The sequence below is a fragment of the Spermophilus citellus genome (assembly GCF_964194105.1).
Source record: "Spermophilus citellus genome assembly, chromosome: 1".
Lineage (NCBI taxonomy): Eukaryota > Metazoa > Chordata > Mammalia > Rodentia > Sciuridae > Spermophilus > Spermophilus citellus.
The window spans coordinates 189,376,845-189,397,330 of NC_138182.1; the positions used below are offsets into that span (position 1 = coordinate 189,376,845).

Consider the following 20,486-nt stretch of genomic DNA (forward strand, 5'->3'; position numbering starts at 1 on the left):
GCAGACTCAAGAATTGTTCCCATTCCCGGGCTGACGGATTCACTTATTTCTAAGATTATTTCATCTTTTAGGAATTGAGGAGTATTGTCATTAATATCCTCAATCATCACAACGACATGAAAAATATTTAAAGGATTTTCCACCACAGCTTCCAACTGCAGCTCACATCTTCTCCTCTCTTTGCATATCTGCTCCCGGTCTATTCGGTCCTTCACAAGCAAGTCCCCACTCTGCGCGTCTACGTTGAAGTGCAGCTTCTCTGCGCTAACTCGCAGCTTCCGAGCTGACACATCCAGGACACTGAGCCCCAGATCCTTGGCGAGGTTCCCCACCACCGAGCCCTTGGCCAGCTCCTCGGGAATGGAATAGCGGATCGGCTCTCCGAGCACGGAACAGAACAAAGGCAACAGCCAGGGAAACAGTATCTGCCCGCGGCCGGCGCGTCGCCTCTGCGCGCAGCTCCCTCCCATCACTCACTTGCTCGGGTGTTCTTTCACTAGATCCCCCACTTCGCAGCTGGGAGAGAAAGTTATCTATCACGCTAGAGGAGTATTCGGTCCAGGACAGGCGGAGCCCAGTTTCGGGGATGGGAATCCGTGCGTGTATTCTCCAGGAGTCAGAGGGTTTCCTTCTGTGTGTTGGTGGCTGCGCAGGAAATCCCAGGCAAGAGACTGAAGGATCCCGGGCGTTGGTGCTTGCTCTGCACTGGCCGACAGCGGCGCCCAGAGGCTGCGTGTGGAACTGCAGCCTGGCTTTTCTATCAGGGAATCTTCGATTTTTCAAAGTATAAGTTTATAAACAAAATATTTGAATCTCATTCATTGGTGATTCCATTTTCACCACAAAGAATTTTTACGTCATCATAAGCACATGTCTCTTTATGTATTACAATTTATTTTGAGTTTTAAAGGAATATAGAAAGTCTATAGGAGGTCTATAGGTCTTCTATCCCATAGCCCACTGCCACTGAATTCCACCATTCAGAGATAATTACTGTTGCTCTTTTTAAGAATAATTACCGACAAAATGGGAAGTACTGAAGATAAGCAAAAAGTTTTTGTCTTTAATCCTAGCCTTTATTCAGTCAGAAACTAATAACCCTTCCTTCCACATTTAGATATTAGAATGTAACCATTGGCAATCAATAGGATATTCTATATTGCTTTTAAAATAATTATATTCAAAAATTTTGCTTATAATAGATACAATGTCAAAAATGTATTTTCAACCTGTATTTTTTCAAAATGGTAGAATTACTTAGATGGATGTGTAGTCATTTGACTCCCATGTACAGAAACTTAATAGTTTCAATGATTTCACAGTTAATAACTATTACCCTAGAGAGTGTGCTCACCTTCCACAGACCTATAAGTAACCAAATGCTGATTGACGCAAAAAAGTCATGGTCTCATAAACAGTTGAGACACTTTAGAATACTCTGATTTTTATGACATCAAGTTAGTAGAGTATTAGTAATTAAAGAGAGTGAACAAAAGACATAATTATCTTTGTTTTGTTTTGTAGTTGGGGTTGAAATCAGGAGTGCTGTACCCTGAGCTACATCCCAGTCCTATTCATTTATTTATTTTTGAGATAGAGACTAAGTTGCTTAGGGTCTCACTAAATTGCTGAGGCTGGCCTTGAATTTGTGATCTTTATCCCTCAATCTCCTGAGTCACTGGGATTAGAGGCATGTACTATCACACCCAGCTTATATCACTGACTTAAATGTGCTAATTAATTCATCCACTGATCATTTGTTTGGAAGAATTTTGTGTACTTCTTTGCTTATTTTCTGGTATCCTGAAAAAATGACATTTCTTTCTTTAATCATATTTTGACTCTGAATTTGTTTCAGAGTTTCAGGTATGTTTAACTTCCTCTACATTAACAAGTCACCTTGTTAATGAAATACCCTTGTCAACATAGCTTTTACTCCTGTTCTTGGGAACATGTACAAATTTGTGTCTCCTCAAACCATATTTATTTTTACCCTTAATGATTGGGATGTTTAATTTTAAAAAGATAAAGAGAATAGAACCACAAATCTCTATTTAACCCACTATAGACTCTTTAGAATCCCTCTTGAGTAAGGAGAATCAAATTAAGAGGTATATCTTCCACACAGCAACATGAAATTAGAGAATCAAATGCAAAAAGATGCCAAAGTCTTAATAGGTTTGATTTTAGTTGGAAAAACCTAAACACACATTGTTATGAATTTTAACTGAATATTAAGAAAACTTTAAATCTTTAAGGACTGTATTCAACTATAACTGTTACTACAAGTATAGTTTGGAAAACATATTTGCAAAGGCACATTGTCCTTCTCCCTGGGAAGAACAATGCTGAATAACCTTGGGCTTGGCCTGTGTTTCCAGTTAGGGTAATGCATTTGTTTCTGACATTTACCTATTTTTACCAGACCTGCATTTTTACCAGACCTGCATTCAAATCAAGAGCTTGAGTTGTTTGTCTAAAGAGCCAGGGTTTCAGCTTGTGGCCACTAAGGAAAACATACAAATTGAAAAGCATTTTGTATAGAAGTCTGTCTTTAGAAATTTTCAGTATTATACTCAACAACACTATAAAATTTAAGTTCCTGCAAAGCTAATCATAACAAACTTATGACACTATGTCTTTGCTGATGAGTCTTACTCATCAAATTCTTCTTTTAATGTTTTAGCAAGAGACCAGTGTCACCGAATCTGAGAGAAAAGTAATTAAAAATAAAGATTTAAATTTTACATCACTGTACTGAAAACCTAAAGGTAAAAATCAACCATAATTGCTTAAAGGAAAGCAAAAGTAAAAATAGAACTCACTGGAACCAAAGGAGTATCTTCTATAGGAAACTTTGAATCATCTAACAAAGACAAAGGATCCTTTTTCTCACAGCTCTCCTGGCTGATAAGCATGTCCGCATAGTTGGGCTGGGGGAAGATAATGTGGCTCTTCCGTGAGTCTGCAGTCAGGGAGACCTCATGGGAATAGGTCTGCAGGAAAGTGCGCACCCCATCCACATCCACAAAGTGAGAGGTATGCACACCTGCTAACCCTCCACCTGCTGTCTGGAGCAGGTGAGACTTGTGCCAACGCCAAAGTCTGAGTGCCAGCAGCAGGATGATGAAGGTGAGAAAAAGACAGGAGACAGCAGCTAAGGCCACCACCAGGTACAGAGTGAGGCCTGAAGCATCACGGTCATGTGGGGGTTCAAGGCTGCTTAAGTCAGCCAAAACATCTGGAATGCTGTCAGCTACAGCCACAGTGAGGGTGATGGTGGATGAGAGTGGTGGCTGGCCATGGTCCTGCACAACCACCACAAGGCTCTGCTTGAGAGCATCTCTGTCTAGCAGGGCCCTTGCTGTGCGCACCTCACCAGTATGCAGCCCCACCATAAAAAGCCCTGGCTCACTGGCCTTGAGCAGGTGGTAGGACAGCCAGGCATTCTGTCCTGAGTCTCTGTCCACTGCCACCACTTTGGTCACTAGGTATCCAGGCTCTGCAGAGCGGGGTGCCAGCTCTACCCCAGTGGAGCCATCAGTGGGAAGGGTAGGGTACAGGATCTCAGGAGTATTGTCATTCATGTCCAGCACGAATAGGCTCAGAGACACATTGCTGCTGAGTGGTGGGTTCCCACTGTCACTGGCAATCACTTGCATCTTCAGTTCACGAAATTGCTCATAGTCAAAGGATCGTAGTGCATACAGGATTCCAGTGTCTGAATTAATAGATACAAAGGAGGATAGTGGTGCCCCTTGGATGGTGTCTTCAGTCAGGGAGTAAATGACCTGGGCATTCTCTTTGCTGTCTGGATCAAGGGCTGTCACCGAAAAGATGGAGGCACCCCTAGGGTTGTTCTCTGGGATATAGGTAAAGTAGGAAATGTGAGAGAAGGTTGGTGGGTTGTCGTTGATATCTGCCACTTGCAGGGTAAAGTGAGTTTCAGTTGACAGAGGTGGACTCCCACCATCTGTGGCTGTTACTGTGATGTTGTAAAAGGATACCTGTTCCCTGTCAAGGGCTCGGTGTGTCACCAATCTGTAATAACTGTCAATAGACTTTTCTAACTTAAATGGTAGATTACTTGAGATGGAACAGGTTACCTCTCCATTCTGCCCAGAATCTAAATCATGCACATTTAAAAGGGCTATGACAGTTCCTAGAGGTGAATCTTCAGTCACTGGACTAAACAGAGATGTGATGGTCACCTCTGGACTGTTGTCATTTATATCTTCTATGGTAATCAACACTTTTGCAGTTGCAATATATGCTCCTCCATCTTCTGCCTGTATTTCTATTTCATAGAAGCTTGTTTCTTCATAATCTAAAATTTCAGATATTTTAATTTCCCCAGTATTTTTGTTTAGTTGGAATTTTGACAATTGTATGTCAGGTAATTTTCGAAAGGAATAGGTTACTTCTCCATTGGTTCCTTCATCCTTGTCAGTGGCGGTGACCGTTAGCAAATTACTGCCTACTGGCAAGTTCTCTGGAACATTTAATCGATACTCTGGCAAAGTGAATACCGGTGCGTTGTCATTTGTATCAAATACAGTCACAGTGACGAGGACAGTGCCTGATCTGAGAGGGTTACCTCCGTCAGAAGCAGTGAGAACCATATGGTGAATGGCCTCTTCTTCTCGATCTAGGGCGTGCTCTAGCACCAGCTCTGGGTACTTGACGCCATTGGCACGACTCTGAACTCCTAGTGAGAAATGCTTATTGGGGCTGAGCTGGTAACTCTGCAGTGAGTTCACGCCCACATCCGGATCAATAGCTTCCGGGAGAGGAAAACGCATTCCTGGAGCGACGTTTTCATTAATCTTTACGTCCAGATTTTCTGCTTGGAATTTTGGGGCATTATCATTGATATCCGTTACTTCTATTTCTATCCCGAAAAGTTTCACCCTATCTTCCAAAAGGATGTTAAAATTCACCAAACACCGTGCGCTCTGAGCGCACAGTTCCTCCCGGTCTATCCTTTCCTTTGTGACCAAGCTGCCGCTTCGCGGGTTCAAAGAGAAAAGCTGCGTCCTACCTCTGGAGACGATGCGGACTCCGCGCTCCGCTAGCTCCCGGGGCTCCAGTCCCAGGTCCTTGGAGATGTTACCCACGAAAGAGCCTTTCTCTAACTCCTCAGGAACGGAATAGCGGATCTGCCGGGCTCCGGACTCCCAGGGCATCTGCAGGTAAAGGCAGAGGAGGACCAGCTTGGTGTGGTCAGTGAGCTTCCTCACAGCAGCCATTGTTGTCTGGTTACGAAATTCTCCTGAAGTCCTCCCGGGACCCTCTATATTTCAACTGGTTCCTTGTTCTTTCTGTGACGGCAGGGATTCTCTGTAGCCTGCGCACCTTAAATTACGGAGTGAGTTTCTGTTGCAGCCCAGGAGCCAGTTTGTAGGAACTGTGGGGCTTTGTGCAGTTGGAGATGTGAGAATACCGACTGAGTGCTTGCTGTGATTCTCTCCAAGTAGGTGAACAGCGGCGCTCAGAGTCCTAAGAAGTTACTGCACCCACTAGTGTACATATTAGCAAACGCAACTGTATCTCTGTTGGATATATTGATTCTTTTATTCTTTGGTTTTTCTGTTGGTATCATTTCCCGCTGCCCCCCACCCCGCCCATGGACTTGAACACAGGATATACATACTAGACAAGTGCTCTATTTCTGCTCCGCTTATATCTTTAATCAATCTCTATTTATAGGTTTCTTAATGGGGGTGAGATAAAGTGGAATGAAAATACTATAGCATATTATACGATGTTTGGCTAATATATAGTTGCAACACATTATCCCGCTTTAAAAAAATGTAAGGTATATACCCACTTCAAAATGTAAATAATGCTTTTTAATGTCTTATGAAATCAGATACATTCAGAAAAATCTTACAATTTTACTTGAAGTTGTGACTTAAATGGTTCAATTATGTTTACTACACATGCATATAAAGACTATTATACTTCTTGTGAGATAATTGACTTTGAAAGTTATTTTTTAAATTTTAGATTTAATTAATTTGTTTAGCTTAAGACTGTGTGAGAGGTTGCCAAAAATTCTCCTTGTTTCTCTTTCTTCCTCTTCTTCTTCTTCTCCTCCTCTTTCCTCCTCCTCCTCCTCCTCCTCCTCTTCCTCCTTCTTCTTCTTCTTCTTCTTCTTCTTCTTCTTCTTCTCTCTCTCTCTCTCTCTCTCTCTCTCTCTCTCTCGGGATTTAGTCCTCTTTATTTTATTTTGAGACAGGGTCTTCCTAAGTTGCTCAGACTCTCTTTAAACTTGCAATCCTTTTATGTTAGCCTCCCGAATCACTGGAGTTACAGATGTGAGTCAACATGCCCAGCTCTGATATAGAATTTTTAAATTTTTATTTTTTATTTTTATTTTTTAGATGTTGATGAACCTTTATTTTATTCATTTGTTTATATGTGGTGCTCAGTATGGAGCCCAGTGCCTCACACATGCACTTTAGCACTGAGTCACAATCCCAGTCCTCTGTGTAGGTTTTTAAACAAATATTTACCCTAAATGATCATTTCATATATTTTCAATTGTGCATGCCCCCAAACCCAGCAGCAGTTTTTTCCTCAAATGTGAAGAACTTCTTTCATACAGAAAACAAGTTGCTCAAAGATATTTCTGTTATTTATGTTACTACATCCCCAAGTATGGACCTCTTCAGAATAGATTTTGTCTCCCCCCCCCCTCAAAGTTCTTAATTCAGAGAGAGAATGAGACCAAAAGGTAATAATAGCATTTCATTTGCTTTCTTAGAAATTTCTTTCTATGTATTCTTTTTCTTCTTTTTTCCTTCTCATTCTTTTTCAGTACTGGGGATTGAACTGAAGAGAACTTCACCCTTGAGCTACATTCCCAGCCTATTATTATTATTATTATTATCATCATCATCATCATCATCATCATCAATTTTAAGTTGCCCAGGCTGACCTCAGATTTGTGATCCTCCTGCCTCAGCCTCCTGATTGGCTAGGATTTCAAGCATTCCTCATCATGCCCAGCTCTTCCTTGGAAATTTCTTTATTTTGCAATGTAAGAAAAAAGAGATTGAGAAAGAGTACAATTTGGGCTCCAAGAAAAATTAAAGACCATAATTATGGAAGAAATACAGCAGGACCAAAAGTAGAAGAGAAATATCCCTCTATGATAGTTAGTATTAAGTTTTGGGGGCCATAGAAATCTTGGAAATATGAACAAAGCTTTGAATGTCCTCCCAAGAAAAAGGAAGATATTTATAACTTTGCATATAATTTTAGAGAGTTCAGTTATCTGCTGGCTATTGTCCCTCAGATGCTTACAGTTGGAAAAAATATTAGAATAAATGAAGAGAGACATCAATAGTCACCTACAAGATTATTTGCAATAAATGGTTCCAAAAAAGCAACACCTGTTCTAAAATTTGATGTATACCTGAATATTTTCAAGCATTGAAACATTACAGAATATGGAAAAATTTACTTTTAAATAGTAGCAAATTTGTATAGATGGGTTATTTATTGGGTTACAAGCCAAGAGTACTGCTTCTGTTTGCTAATCAGAGTTCCACGAGATTATCTCCAGTATGGGGATGGAGATATATATATGATAGAGTGACTTATAAACCAAATAAGTCTTAAAAGATATAATTGTCAAAAGGTAAACAGAGACGATAAGATGATATAAGCTAGAGATTTTTCAAATATGATCCTAGATGTGAAAATGAAAAGCTAGGATATTAAAGACACAAATGTGAAACTCACCGGTGTTAGAGTCTCAGGATGTGAAGTCAAATTATCCTCAACAGGAACTGGAATTAAGGCCCCAGGGGAATTACCGCCAACTACATCTTGGGTGGAATGCAAGGGTGCAGTACTTTTTAGGAAATTAAACTCTGTCGTTCCCATATGCGCAACACACAGATTATAGGAATAAGGCAAAGTTCCTTCGCTGTAGTTGAAGGGAACTCTAGGTTCGGACTTGGAACAGAGACTTTGCTGAAAACAACCCCACTCAGTTGGACTGAAAGAAGATCGCAGGCGCAGGGCGATGGCCAGAATCACAGCCAGAAGGAAGAGCACTGAGATCAAGGCCAAGGCCACCACCAGGTAGAACTGTAGCTCCGCCTGCGGGTCAGGGGGCACAGGGCGGTCACTGAGGTCTGGCAGTGCCTCCTGCAGGCTGTCCGCGAAGACCAGATGCAGCGTGGCGGTGGCCGAAAGAGGCGGCTGGCCACCATCACGCACAGAGACCACCAGGCGCTGGCGGGCTGCGTCCCTGTCGCCCAAGGCGCGAGCAGTGCGCACCTCGCCAGTGCGCAGCCCCAGGCTGAAGAGTCCGGGATCACTGGCCTGCAGCACGTGGTAGGACAACCAGGCATTGTGTCCAGAGTCAGCGTCCACTGCCACCACCTTGGTGACCAGGTAGCCGGGCTCCGCGGCGCGCGGCACAGTGTCGAAGAGCGCTGAGCCATCGGGCGCCAGCGCGGGGTAGAGCACCCGCGGCGCATTGTCGTTGCGGTCGCCTACCAACACGCGCAGGCTCACGTTGGCACTGAGAGCTGGTGAGCCATGGTCACTAGCCTGCAGAATCAGCTCAAAGGAACGCAGCTGCTCGTGGTCGAAGGCTCGCTGCGCGAATACCACGCCTCTCTGTTCGCTCACAGACACGTAGGATAACAATGCCCGAGGCTCCAGGTCGCTGGCTGCTATGGAGTAGGAGACTTGGCCATTGGGACCTAAGTCGGGATCCGAGGCGCTGACTTGAGCTATTGAGGCTCCAGGTGGGTTGTTCTCAGCCACGTGAACCACGTAAGATGCCTGCTGGAAAACCGGAACGTTGTCGTTGACGTCAATGATGTGCAGGGTGATATTTACACTTGAAGAAAGGGGCGGCTTACCCCCGTCGGTGGCGATGATGGTGACATTGTATTCTGGAACTTGCTCTCGATCTAGGACTCCATCAGTCACCAGCTTGTAATAGTTATTAGAAGAAGAATAGATCTTGAAAGGAAGGTCTCTTTCTATATCACATGTGACTTCTCCATTTCCTCCAAAATCCCGGTCCCGTGTTTTGAAAAGGGCAATAACCATTCCTGGAGGGGAATCCTCCAAAATCTGATCAGACAGAGAAGTGATGATGATTTCTGGACTGTTGTCGTTTTCATCTAGGATTTCTATGATTACTTTACATTGGGTAGACAGGCCACCGCCGTCCTTTGCTTCCACTTCCATGGTGTATCTTTCTACATCTTCAAAATCCAGTGATTGGTTATTCTTAATCATACCTGTTTTCTCATCCAATGAGAACATGTGTCTTGTTCTCTGGGCGGTGCTCCGGAAGTGGTAGGTTATTTCTGCATTTACCCCCTCATCCGCATCAGTGGCTGTCACTTGCAACACAGGAGACCCTGGGGGCAGATTTTCACTAAGACTGATTCTATATTCATCTTTGCTGAATACTGGGGGATTGTCATTAGTGTCCTTTACAAAGATTTCTATTTGAGCGGTGGCACTTCGTGGCGGGTCTCCTCCATCCAAGGCAGTCAATATCAAGCGATGTGATCTCTGCTCTTCCCTGTCTAGGAGTTTCTCCAGAGATAATTCTGGATATTTGCCACCATCAGAATTAACTCTAACTATTAATGAGAAATAAGGATTAGGGTTTATCTGATAATCTTTAATTGAGTTAAAGTTTATATCGGGGTCAGTGGCAGGGTCAAGGGATATCCGTGCACCAGTGGATACAGACTCAAAAATTTCTAAGTCTAGTTTCTTTTTATCGAATTGAGGAGCATGGTCATTAATATCCTCAATCATCACAACGACATGAAAAATATTTAAAGGATTTTCCACCACAGCTTCCAACTGCAGCTCACATCTTCTCCTCTCTTTGCATATCTGCTCCCGGTCTATTCGGTCCTTCACAAGCAAGTCCCCACTCTGCGCGTCTACGTTGAAGTGCAGCTTCTCTGCGCTAACTCGCAGCTTCCGAGCTGACACATCCAGGACACTGAGCCCCAGATCCTTGGCGAGGTTCCCCACCACCGAGCCCTTGGCCAGCTCCTCGGGAATGGAGTAGCGGATCGGCTCTCCGAGCGCCGAACAGAACAAAGGCAACAGCCAGGGAAACAGTACCTGCCCGCGGCCGGCGCGTCGCCTCTGCGCGCAGCTCCCTCCCATCACTCACTCGCTCGGGTGTTTTTTCACTGGATCCCCCACTTCGCAGCTGGGAGAGAAAGTTATCTACCACGCTAGAAGAGTATTCGGTCCAGGACAGGCGGAGCCCAGTTTCGGGGATGGGAATCTGTGCGTGTATTCTCCAGGAGTCAGAGGGTTTCCTTCTGTGTGTTGGTGGCTGCGCAGGAAATCCCAGGCAAGAGACTGAGGGATCCCGGGCGTTGGAGCTTGCTCTGCACTGGCCGACAGCGGCGCCCAGAGGCTGTGTGTGGAACTGCAGACTGTCTTTTGAATTCTTTATTTCCAAAATATGTACGTTTCTTTTTGAAAACGCAGCTATATATTAGTCGCAAATTTTAGTCTCACTTTGGTATTACATTGAATACTTACATATTTAGTTTTTAAAATAAATTTATTCCGAATACTTTCAAACTTATACAACAGGTAGTATTATGTATTATATTGTGGACTTTCATATATACCTATCATCCAGTTTCAACAATGATCAATGTTGAGGCCAATCTTTTGTAATTATATACTTCACTCCCCTATTACTCTAAAGTAAATCCCAAACGTCATTTCAATTAGCATTTCTTCTAGACGTCATTTCTTCTAGATGAGGCATTACATTTGAGAATTGTTATGTTTCAGCCTATTATGTTCTACAAGCTGTTACTAGATTATAGATGGAAATAAATCATAAGTGAATTAATCTAGTGCAAGAAAACTAGTCTACTTCAACAAAACTAGTCTAGTTTAAGTAACTAGTCTAGTTTAAGAAAACTAGAATTCAGCATTTTCCATTCTCTGTCTAGTAGTCATCTATCTGGTGAGCTTTATCTTCTGTTTTACAAGGCAGGTGACGTATTTGTAGCACAGAAGAGTAGTTACCTACCATGATATATATCAATATCTGTATTGATTTTCCCAAGTAAATATGCATTTTATTTCTTTATTTTTTATATCAAGGATTGAATCCAGGGGTGCTCTACCACAGAGCTACATCCCAGCCCCTTTTGTTTTTTATTTTGAGATACATCTCACTAAATTGCTGACGCTGGTCTTGAATTTGTGATCTTTCTGCCTCAGACTCCTAAATCGTAGGATTACAGGCCTGTACCACCACACCTGTCAACACATTTTAAAATATTGATGAGCACTTGGTATCAAGGCTACCCCCAGATAGAAATTTAATTTCTCACTTGATTTCTTCTATCATTCATTAACCATTCAAAAGTGTATTATTCAATTTCCATGGGTTTATATAGTTTCTGTAGGATTTTGTTGTGTTGATTTCTAATTTCATTCCATTATGATGTGATACAATGCAAGGAATTATGTCAATATCTTTTTTTATTAGCTAAGAGTTGCTTTGTGGCCTATCAGACAGAAAGTTAAGGGGATGATTTTCCTATTCCATGGATAAAAATATGACCTGAATGACGTTTTACTTTTCTTTAGTAGGTGAAGAAAAAAAGTGAAATAATTAAAATGTCTGTATGTTGTTATGGATTTCTAGCATATTAATTACTTTCTTCTTAGGAAACAATAGAAATTTGAAAAATTCATTACAGAGACAAAAATGGTTCTCTAATTCCATAGAAATAGTAGCAGTTATCTATTTATGGATCACATATTTAGAATAGAATCTTGAGTCCATTTCAAAGCTCATTTTCAAATAGTCTCCTGAATGTGATTTACTACTTGAAAGTTGACATTATGTTTAAAATTATACTAAATAATATGTTCTTTTCCTTATAGCTAAAACCCAGTAAAATATTTCTAGAATCTCCCTAGCATTTTCTGAGAATATTTTTCTAACTTAAATCACCTATTCAGGTTCACTTCTAGTCTTAAAGTTTGGATAATTAAGCCAGAAGTTCGATAGAGCTGAAGAATACATTTTAATTCCTTTTACTTGGTCATTTCACTGTGTTCAGTTTTAGAAACTTCTCTTGAGCAAGAATATACTATAGAAAAAAGAGTGTCAAACTACTCTTCATAATTTGACACTATAGCATTAAGAAATTATTTGAGTATATAGAATAGAGGATGACACAATTTTCACCATTAAAGGAATAAAAAATGCTTTGTTATGGTTTGGAAATAAATAACTGAAGTTTGGATCTTCCTCAGAAAAGATCTTTAAATACATTCTCTACACACTTATGATCTAAAAAACAACAGCTCAATGGGGGGTGGTTTCCCATCATAGAAAAAGAAGAGTGGAAGCAGTGAACCTGGGATTTCAGCTGTTTCCTCTAAGAAAAAGGCATCTGCTTTCTTATTAATTTACCCTTACAACATAGTATCACAGTAGAAATGGTTTTAGGGATAAGGTTTCACAATGGGGACACTGGAGATAAAAATACTTAATAAATTTCAGGAAGAGAAATCCAGCTAGAGAATTAGTAGTGAACTATTATAACCAATCAAGCAACATCACCTCAATATCCCACACCCCTGCAGGACAATGACAGCTGCCCCATGAAGAATGGTTTCTTTGATACTAGGTTAATTATTATGAAAAAGTGAAAATTACATCAACGATTCAACCAATTAATGCCTCCTTTATATGTTTAGGCAAAATCATGCTCAGTGAAAATATAAAGGGTGAGAAACATTAATATCAATCTGTGCTACCTCAAATAAGAACAGTTAATGAGAAAGTAGTTACAGACAGTAAAGAAAAAAAATCCAACTCACGGGAACCAAAGGAGTGTCTTCTATAGGAAACTTGGAATCAAGTGAATGGCCCAAAGTCTCCTTTTTCTCACAGCTCTCCTGGCAGATGAGCATGTCTGCATAGTTGGGTTGGGGAAAGATAATGTGGCTCTTTCTAGAGTCAGCTGTGAGAGAAAACTCCTGGGAACAGGTCTGCAGGAAAGCCTGCACCCCCTCCACGCCCACAAAGTGCGAGGTGGGCAGACCAGTCAACCCACCATTTTCAGCCTGTAGCAGATGCAAGGAATGCCATCGCCGAAACTTGAGCCCCAGCAGAATAAGGACAAAGGTGAGGAAGACGCAGGAGACAGCGGCCACTGCCACGACCAGGTAGAGCGTGAGGTCAGAATCTCTGGAATCTGCAGGGATCTCCATGCTGCCCAGGTCAGCTAGGATATTGGGGATACTCTCAGCCACAGCCACGGTGAATGTGACAGTGGCTGAGAGAGGTGGCTGGCCATGGTCCTGCACAGCCACCACAAGGCTCTGCTTTATAGCATCTCTATCCAGAAGAGCCCTTGCTGTTCGCACCTCACCTGTGTGCAGCCCCACAGAGAAGAGCCCTGCCTCACTAGCTTTGAGCAGGTGGTAAGACAGCCAAGCATTCTGTCCTGAGTCTCTGTCTACTGCTACCACCTTGGTCACAAGGTATCCAGGCTCTGCAGAGCGGGGTGCCAGCTCTACCCCAGTGGAACCATCAGTGGGGAGGGTGGGGTACAGGATCTCAGGGGTGTTATCATTCTGGTCCAGCACAAAAAGGCTCAGTGATGCATTACTGCTGAGTGGTGGGTTCCCATTGTCACTTGCCCTTACCTGCATTTGAAGATTTCGAAACTGCTCATAGTCGAATGATCGCAGTGCATACAACACACCAGTTTCAGAGTTAATGGATACATAGGAAGAGAGAGGAGCTCCCTGGATGGTATCCTCCACCAAGGAGTATGTAACCCTAGCATTTTCATTGTTATCAGGATCATGGGCAGTTACTGAGGAGATGGAGGTGCCTCTGAGGTTGTTTTCCGGAAGGTAGATAGAATAGGAGGCTTGAGAAAAGGCAGGTGGATTGTCGTTGATATCAGTCACATACAGGGTGATGTGAATTTCCGTAGATAGGGGTGGCATTCCTCTGTCTGTGGCTGTCACTGTGATGTTATACTCAGAGGCTTTTTCTCTATCAAGAATTTGGGCTGTCAACAACCTGTAATAATCTTCTATTGAATTTTCTAATTTAAAAGGCAGATTCTCCTGGATGGAACAGAAAACCTGACCATTCTTCCCAGAATCTTGGTCGTGTGCATTGAAAAGAACGATAACTGTTCCCTGAGGAGCATCTTCCCTCACTGGACTAAATAGAGATGTAATGGTCACTTCGGGTCTATTGTCATTTACATCTTCCACCATAATTAGCACTTTGGTTCGCCCTTTCAATCCACCACCATCTTCAGCCTGTATTTCCATTTCATAAAATGAACATTCTTCATAATCTAGACTTTTTGCTACAAATATTTCCCCAGTGTTTTCGTTAAGTTGGAAAATGGGAGATTGTTTTTCATTAATTTTCCGGAATTTATATGCCACTTTTCCGTTGGCTCCCTCATCCGCGTCGCTAGCTCTTACTGTAAGCAATAGGGTGCCTGGTGGCACGTTCTCAAGGACTTTGGCTCGGTAAATCGGTTGAGCAAACACCGGGGCATTGTCGTTTGTATCCAGCACTGTCACCTGGATGCGCACTGTGCTAGAGCGACGTGGGTCGCCGCCATCCGAGGCGGTGAGGACCAGGTGGTGAACAGCCTCTTCTTCTCGGTCCAGAGTGTGCTCCAGCACCAGCTCCGGGTTTAAGGTTCCATCGTCTCGCGTTTGCACGTCCAGGGAGAAGTGGTGACTGGGGCTGAGCTGGTAGCTCTGCAGGGAGTTCACGCCCACATCCGGGTCAATGGCTTCTGGGAGTGGGTACCGAGCTCCAGGAGCAGCGACTTCATTAATTTTTACTTCCAGATTTTCAGCCTCAAATTTTGGTGCATTGTCGTTGATATCACGCACTTCTATTTCTATTCCGTAAAGTTTTACACTGTCTTCAACCAAGACTTTAAAGTGCACCAGACACCGCGCGCTCTGGGCGCAGAGCTCCTCCCGGTCTATCCTGCCCGCTGTGATTAAGCTGCCGCTTTGTGGATTCAAAGAGAAAAGCTGCGTCCTACCTCTGGAGACAATTCGGACTCCGCGATCTGCCAGCTCCTGGGTTTCCAGTCCCAAGTCCTTGGAGATATTCCCCACATTATAGCCCTTTTCTCTTTCCTCCGGCACCGAGTAGCGGATTTGACTGGCCCTGGCCTCCCACAGCGTCCTCAGGAGCACGCACAGCAGGACCAGTCTTCTGCAATGCAGACGTTTGGTTGGAGCTGCCATTGTTGCCTTGCTAGGGAATTCTCTCAGAATGCTTACCGTGTACACTGATGCATTAGATTCTTCTCTTCCTCCTCCACCGTCTGGTGATCTTTTTCCTCAGGAGAATGCCGGAGTGCCCCAAAATAAGAGACTGAGTTTCGTTGCAGCTCAGGAGCCAGTTTGTGGGATAGGCGGGGCTTTGTGTAAAGATCTGAAAGGAGCTGAGTTTCCAAAGTTGGCGAACAGCGGCGCTCAGAGTCCTAACTCGTTACTACACCGAGATATTCAACTTTAAAATATTCCTTTATTTTTGAGATATGTTCTTGCTGTATTGCTCAGACTGGTCTTGAATTCCTTTTGGGCTCATGCGATGCTGCTGCCTTAGCTTCCAGAGTATCTAGGACTGCAGGCGTGTGCCCCCGGGCACCGGGAGATTTGCAAAATTTGATCATAGAGGATGGTCAAAGAATTCTCTTTTCTCATTTGATTTTGGACTTCTGAAATTGTTTCTAGCATTCACGTTTGAAAAGCATTACCATTTGGGTTATTTGAGTTGTAAATGAAATGGAATGAAATTTCATTAAGTATAAAATCGACAGGTTTTTAAAAATATTAGTATCAACCTAACTTTCTTTGTTTTTGGTAGAATTCTACACACACTATAGATATGTAAATTCTTGTAGTTTATTTTTTAATGATTCTTAGTTTATTTTCTATATATCTGTTAGTTTGCAGAAGTAATTATGTGTAGTTCTCTTTGGAAATATGTTCATATATTCATATTTTTCTTAATTTGAAACATGTGTTATCTATTTATAGATGTATATCATATCATTATATTGAATGAATATATATGAACAGATTAATCACATTGAAATTATTTTATAAAGTTAATTTATGTTGATGGTAAAATTCCCGAAGAAAAGTTTCTTCTAAAACTTGTGTCATGAAAACATTTTTTTTGGGGGGGGGTGGTGGTACTGAGGATTGAACCCAGAGGTGCTTTTACCACTGAGCTACATCTCCAGCCCTTTTTATTTTTTTCATATCAAATCATTTATTTACCCTGTTTATTTGATCGAACCCAGGCCTCACGCATGCCAGGAGAGCGTGCTACCACTTGAGCCACATCCCCAGCCCAAGTGAGTCTCTTTCATACACACAAACACATGTAGCATTTTTCATGCATTTAATGTGAAGTCAAAGAACCATAAATATAAAGGAACTAGACATGAGAAATAAACAATACAAAGGAATGGAATCTTTCAGTAAACTTGGCAAAGGAAGATATCACTAGCTGTGTCTTTAAAGAATGAATTAGGGTCTGTGGTTGTGGCTCAGAGGTAGAGCAATTGCCTCCCATGCATGAGGCACTGGGTTTGATCCCCAGCACCACATAAATAAATAAACAAATAAATAAATGAATAAAATAAAGATGTTGTGTCCATCTACAACTAAAAAAATTTAGAAAAAAGGAATGAATTAAATGATTTTCTACTCTAAATTTCATATTTACATAATATTTAAATATATGCTAAAGAATGACAATCAATGGGTAATCATCATTAGCTTTGACAGAAGAGAGAAACTATGTCCAATCTTTTTGCCAAATTATTAAGAGGTCACTCTCATACTTTGTAAATCCTGTAACCTTTTAATATTCCCTGTAATCTGTATTATATTTTATAAGCACTCATAACTCAACCACCCATAATTCAATTCTTCACAATTTCTATGAGGAATGGAAATTATAACCTCCAAAGACAACTCAATAGATCTGAAAATATGCAGTATTTCCAGGTTAATACAGAAAATGGATGGATGATAAAAAGTTTTAAAAACTTAAATGGAACTCACCGGTGCTAGAGCTTCAGGATGGCAAGTTGACTCACTGGAATTACAAAGTGGAAACAAAGTTCCTGGTGACTCACTACAGAGTATGTTTTGTCCTGAACTCAGTGGATCATTACTTTGTAGGAAATTAAACTCTGTCTTTCCCGTATGTGCAACACAGAGATTATAGGAGTAAGGCAGAGTTCCCTCACTGTAGTTGGGCTGAATCACAGGTCCAGGCTTGGCGCACAGACCAGGTTGAAAGCAGCCCCAAGCCTCATGGCTGGAGGAGTGCCTCAGGCGCAGGGCAATAGCCAAAATCACTGCCAGGAGGAAGAGCACTGAGATCAAGGCCAAGGCCACCACCAGGTAGAACTGTAGCTCCGCCTGCGGGTCAGGGGGCACAGGGCGGTCACTGAGGTCTGGCAGTGCCTCCTGCAGGCTGTCCGCGAAGACCAGGTGCAGCGTGGCGGTGGCCGAAAGAGGCGGCTGGCCACCATCACGCACAGCGACCACCAGGCGCTGGCGGGACGCATCCCTGTCGCCCAAGGCGCGAGCAGTGCGCACCTCGCCAGTGCGCAGCCCCAGGCTGAAGAGTCCGGGATCACTGGCCTGCAGCACGTGGTAGGACAACCAGGCATTGTGTCCAGAGTCAGCGTCCACCGCCACCACCTTGGTGACCAGGTAGCCGGGCTCCGCGGCGCGCGGCACAGTGTCGAAGAGCGCTGAGCCATCGGGCGCCAGCGCGGGGTAGAGCACCCGCGGCGCATTGTCATTGCGGTCGCCTATCAACACGCGCAGGCTCACGTTGGCGCTGAGCGCGGGCGAGCCATGGTCACTAGCCTGCAGAATCAGCTCAAAAGAACGCAGCTGCTCGTGGTCGAAGGCTCGCTGCGCGAACACCATGCCGCTCTGTTCGCTCACAGATACGTAGGATAACAATGCCCGAGGCTCCAGGTCGCTGGCTGCTATGGAGTAGGAGACTTGGCCGTTGGGCCCCAGGTCTGGGTCGGAGGCGCTAACTTGAGCGATGGAGGCTCCAGGAGGGTTGTTTTCTGCTACGTAGACTACATAGGAGGACTGGCGGAAAATTGGAGCATTATCGTTGACGTCTCCAATGTTTAAGGTGACCAATATGCTGGAGGAAAGGGGCGGTTTGCCCCTGTCAGTGGCAGTGATGGTGACATTGTACTCCGGGGTCAGCTCTCGGTCCAAGTTCCTGTCCGTTACCAACTTATAAGAATTTTTAGATGAAGAGATGATTTTAAATGGGACTTCACCTTCTAATCGACAATTAACCTCCCCATTTTCCCCAGAATCTTGATCATGGATTTTGATCAAAGCAATTAGTGTTCCAGGTACTGCATTTTCTAAAATCATTTCAAGCAGAGAATGAAATGTAACTTCTGGGCTGTTGTCATTTTCATCTTGAATGTTAATTTCAACAGTACATTGTGACACCAGTCCTCCACCATCCCGCCCTTCTACTAAGAGAGAATATTCTTTAGTGTCTTCAAAATCCAGTACCTTTTGAGTCGTAATTTCCCCACTCTTTGAGTTTATACTAAAGACTTGCCCGGTTCTGTAGAAAGAATAAGTAATTTCTGAGTTGATTCCCTCATCCTGGTCCATGGCTGACACTTGCAGTACAGCGGTGCCTGGAGGCACATTTTCCCGAAGGCTGACTCTGTACACTTCTTGGTTGAATACAGGGGGATTGTCATTGGCATCAGTGACCTGAATCCCTAGTTCAGTGGTGCCACTTAGGGGTGGATTTCCACCGTCCAAGGCAGTAAGGATTAAACGATGGAAACTCTGTTGTTCCCGGTCTAAGGTTTTCTCCAATATCATTTCCGGGTATTTACTACCATCTTGTTTCTCTTTATTTATCAGTGAGAAATTAGGACTTGAAGAGAGTTTATAATTCTGTAGAGAGTTTAATGCAATATCTGCATCTTCTGCTACTTCTAATATAAATCGTGTGCCTGGCTGAGCAGACTCACTTATTTGCAGATCAAAGAAAACATGCGCAAATTTTGGCGCGTGGTCATTAATGTCCTCAATCTCAACGCTCACGTGGTAAAAGTTCAGTGGATTTTCAGCAACAGCCTCAAATTCCAGAGCACAAACTGGCTGCCTCCCGCAAATCTGCTCCCTGTCTAGCCTGCCGCTCACAAGCAGTTCCCCTGTCTCTGAGCTCACAGTGAAGTAAGACTTCTCCGAACTGATACGCAGTTTTCGAGTCGGTAACTCCAGGACACGGAACCCTAGGTCCTTGGCGAGGTTCCCCACTACGGAGCCCATGGGCATTTCCTCGGGAATCCTGTAGCGGATCTGCTCAGAGAGCGCCCGGCAGAACAAAGACAGTAGGAAGGGAAGGAGCACTGGCCGCCTGTGAGTCTGGCCCCTCTCCGCAGCGCCTCTCCCCATCCCTCTTGCTCCCCTCTGCTTGCTCACCAGTCAGGAGACTCTGGAGTACGAATGATCTCCGTATTGCAGATATTCGGAGCTCCGAAAGGACTCTTAGTTCCAGATCCAGTCCAGAAAAAAATACTCTTCTTTTCCCGTAGGAAGTAGCGGTGTAATGGCTGGACTGAAGAGTCACATAGAGCTGTTCTGGAAAGCGCGCTGCGGTTGCGCGAGGAGATGGGGAGCTCCAAGCTCTCCTCTTTGGACAACAGCGGCGCCCAGAGTCCACAGGACGAAACTGCAGCCGTGCTGTTTCAGTTTAACCAGTAGTATAACTGTCTAAATAAGCCATTTTTAACACAAATAATACTTTTATTTTGTTTATTTATTTTTATGTGGTGCCGAGGATCTAACCCCACATGCTAGGCAGGCGCTCTACCACTGAGCCACAGCCCCAGCCATTTATGTCAATATATTTACCAAATATTGTAAAACCCTCTTCCAAGTATCTTTCCTCTTGTTTTCAAATGGTTGGAAGCAGCACATTGTATATCTCCATTCTTAGATCATTCCACATATATTGAATTTTTATCTAAAGCCAAGTATTGCCCTTGTGAGTTACAATACAATAATGAATAAGGCAGGGATCTTGCCCTCAGACTTTAAAGTCTACTGATTTTACAAATTCATTTTTCTTCTGTAGCTATAATATGTTGAAACTATTTTTTTTCTTCTTTCATCGATTCCCATGATTCTCCATTTTAGGCAATTGGTACTGTTTCATATATATATATATATTCAGGAATAGCAATACTTTTGAAAACTAATTTTGCAAAGTTGTGATTCATTTGTTTTGGGGGACACTAGAGATTAAACTCAGGGATCCTCTATCACTGAGCTACATCTAGCTATTTTTATTTTTTAACATTTATTTTTAAATTATAGGTGGACACAATATCTATTTTTTT

The 20,486-nt window shown here is 43.1% G+C and overlaps 2 protein-coding genes across 2 annotated transcripts in view; both read right to left on the reverse strand.

Moving 5' to 3' along the window:
- The window catches only part of LOC308654234 (uncharacterized protein), a 151,748-nt gene that overhangs the window by 84,038 nt on the left and 47,224 nt on the right, over positions 1-20,486 (reverse strand). The window lies entirely within an intron of this gene.
- LOC308650683 (protocadherin gamma-A10) lies at positions 2,793-5,598 on the reverse strand (the record flags this gene model as incomplete). Its single annotated transcript, XM_081296904.1, has 1 exon — positions 2,793-5,598. Exon 1 carries the CDS (start codon positions 5,247-5,249, stop codon positions 2,793-2,795), a length of 2,457 nt encoding a protein of 818 aa, XP_081153030.1. The 5' UTR covers positions 5,250-5,598.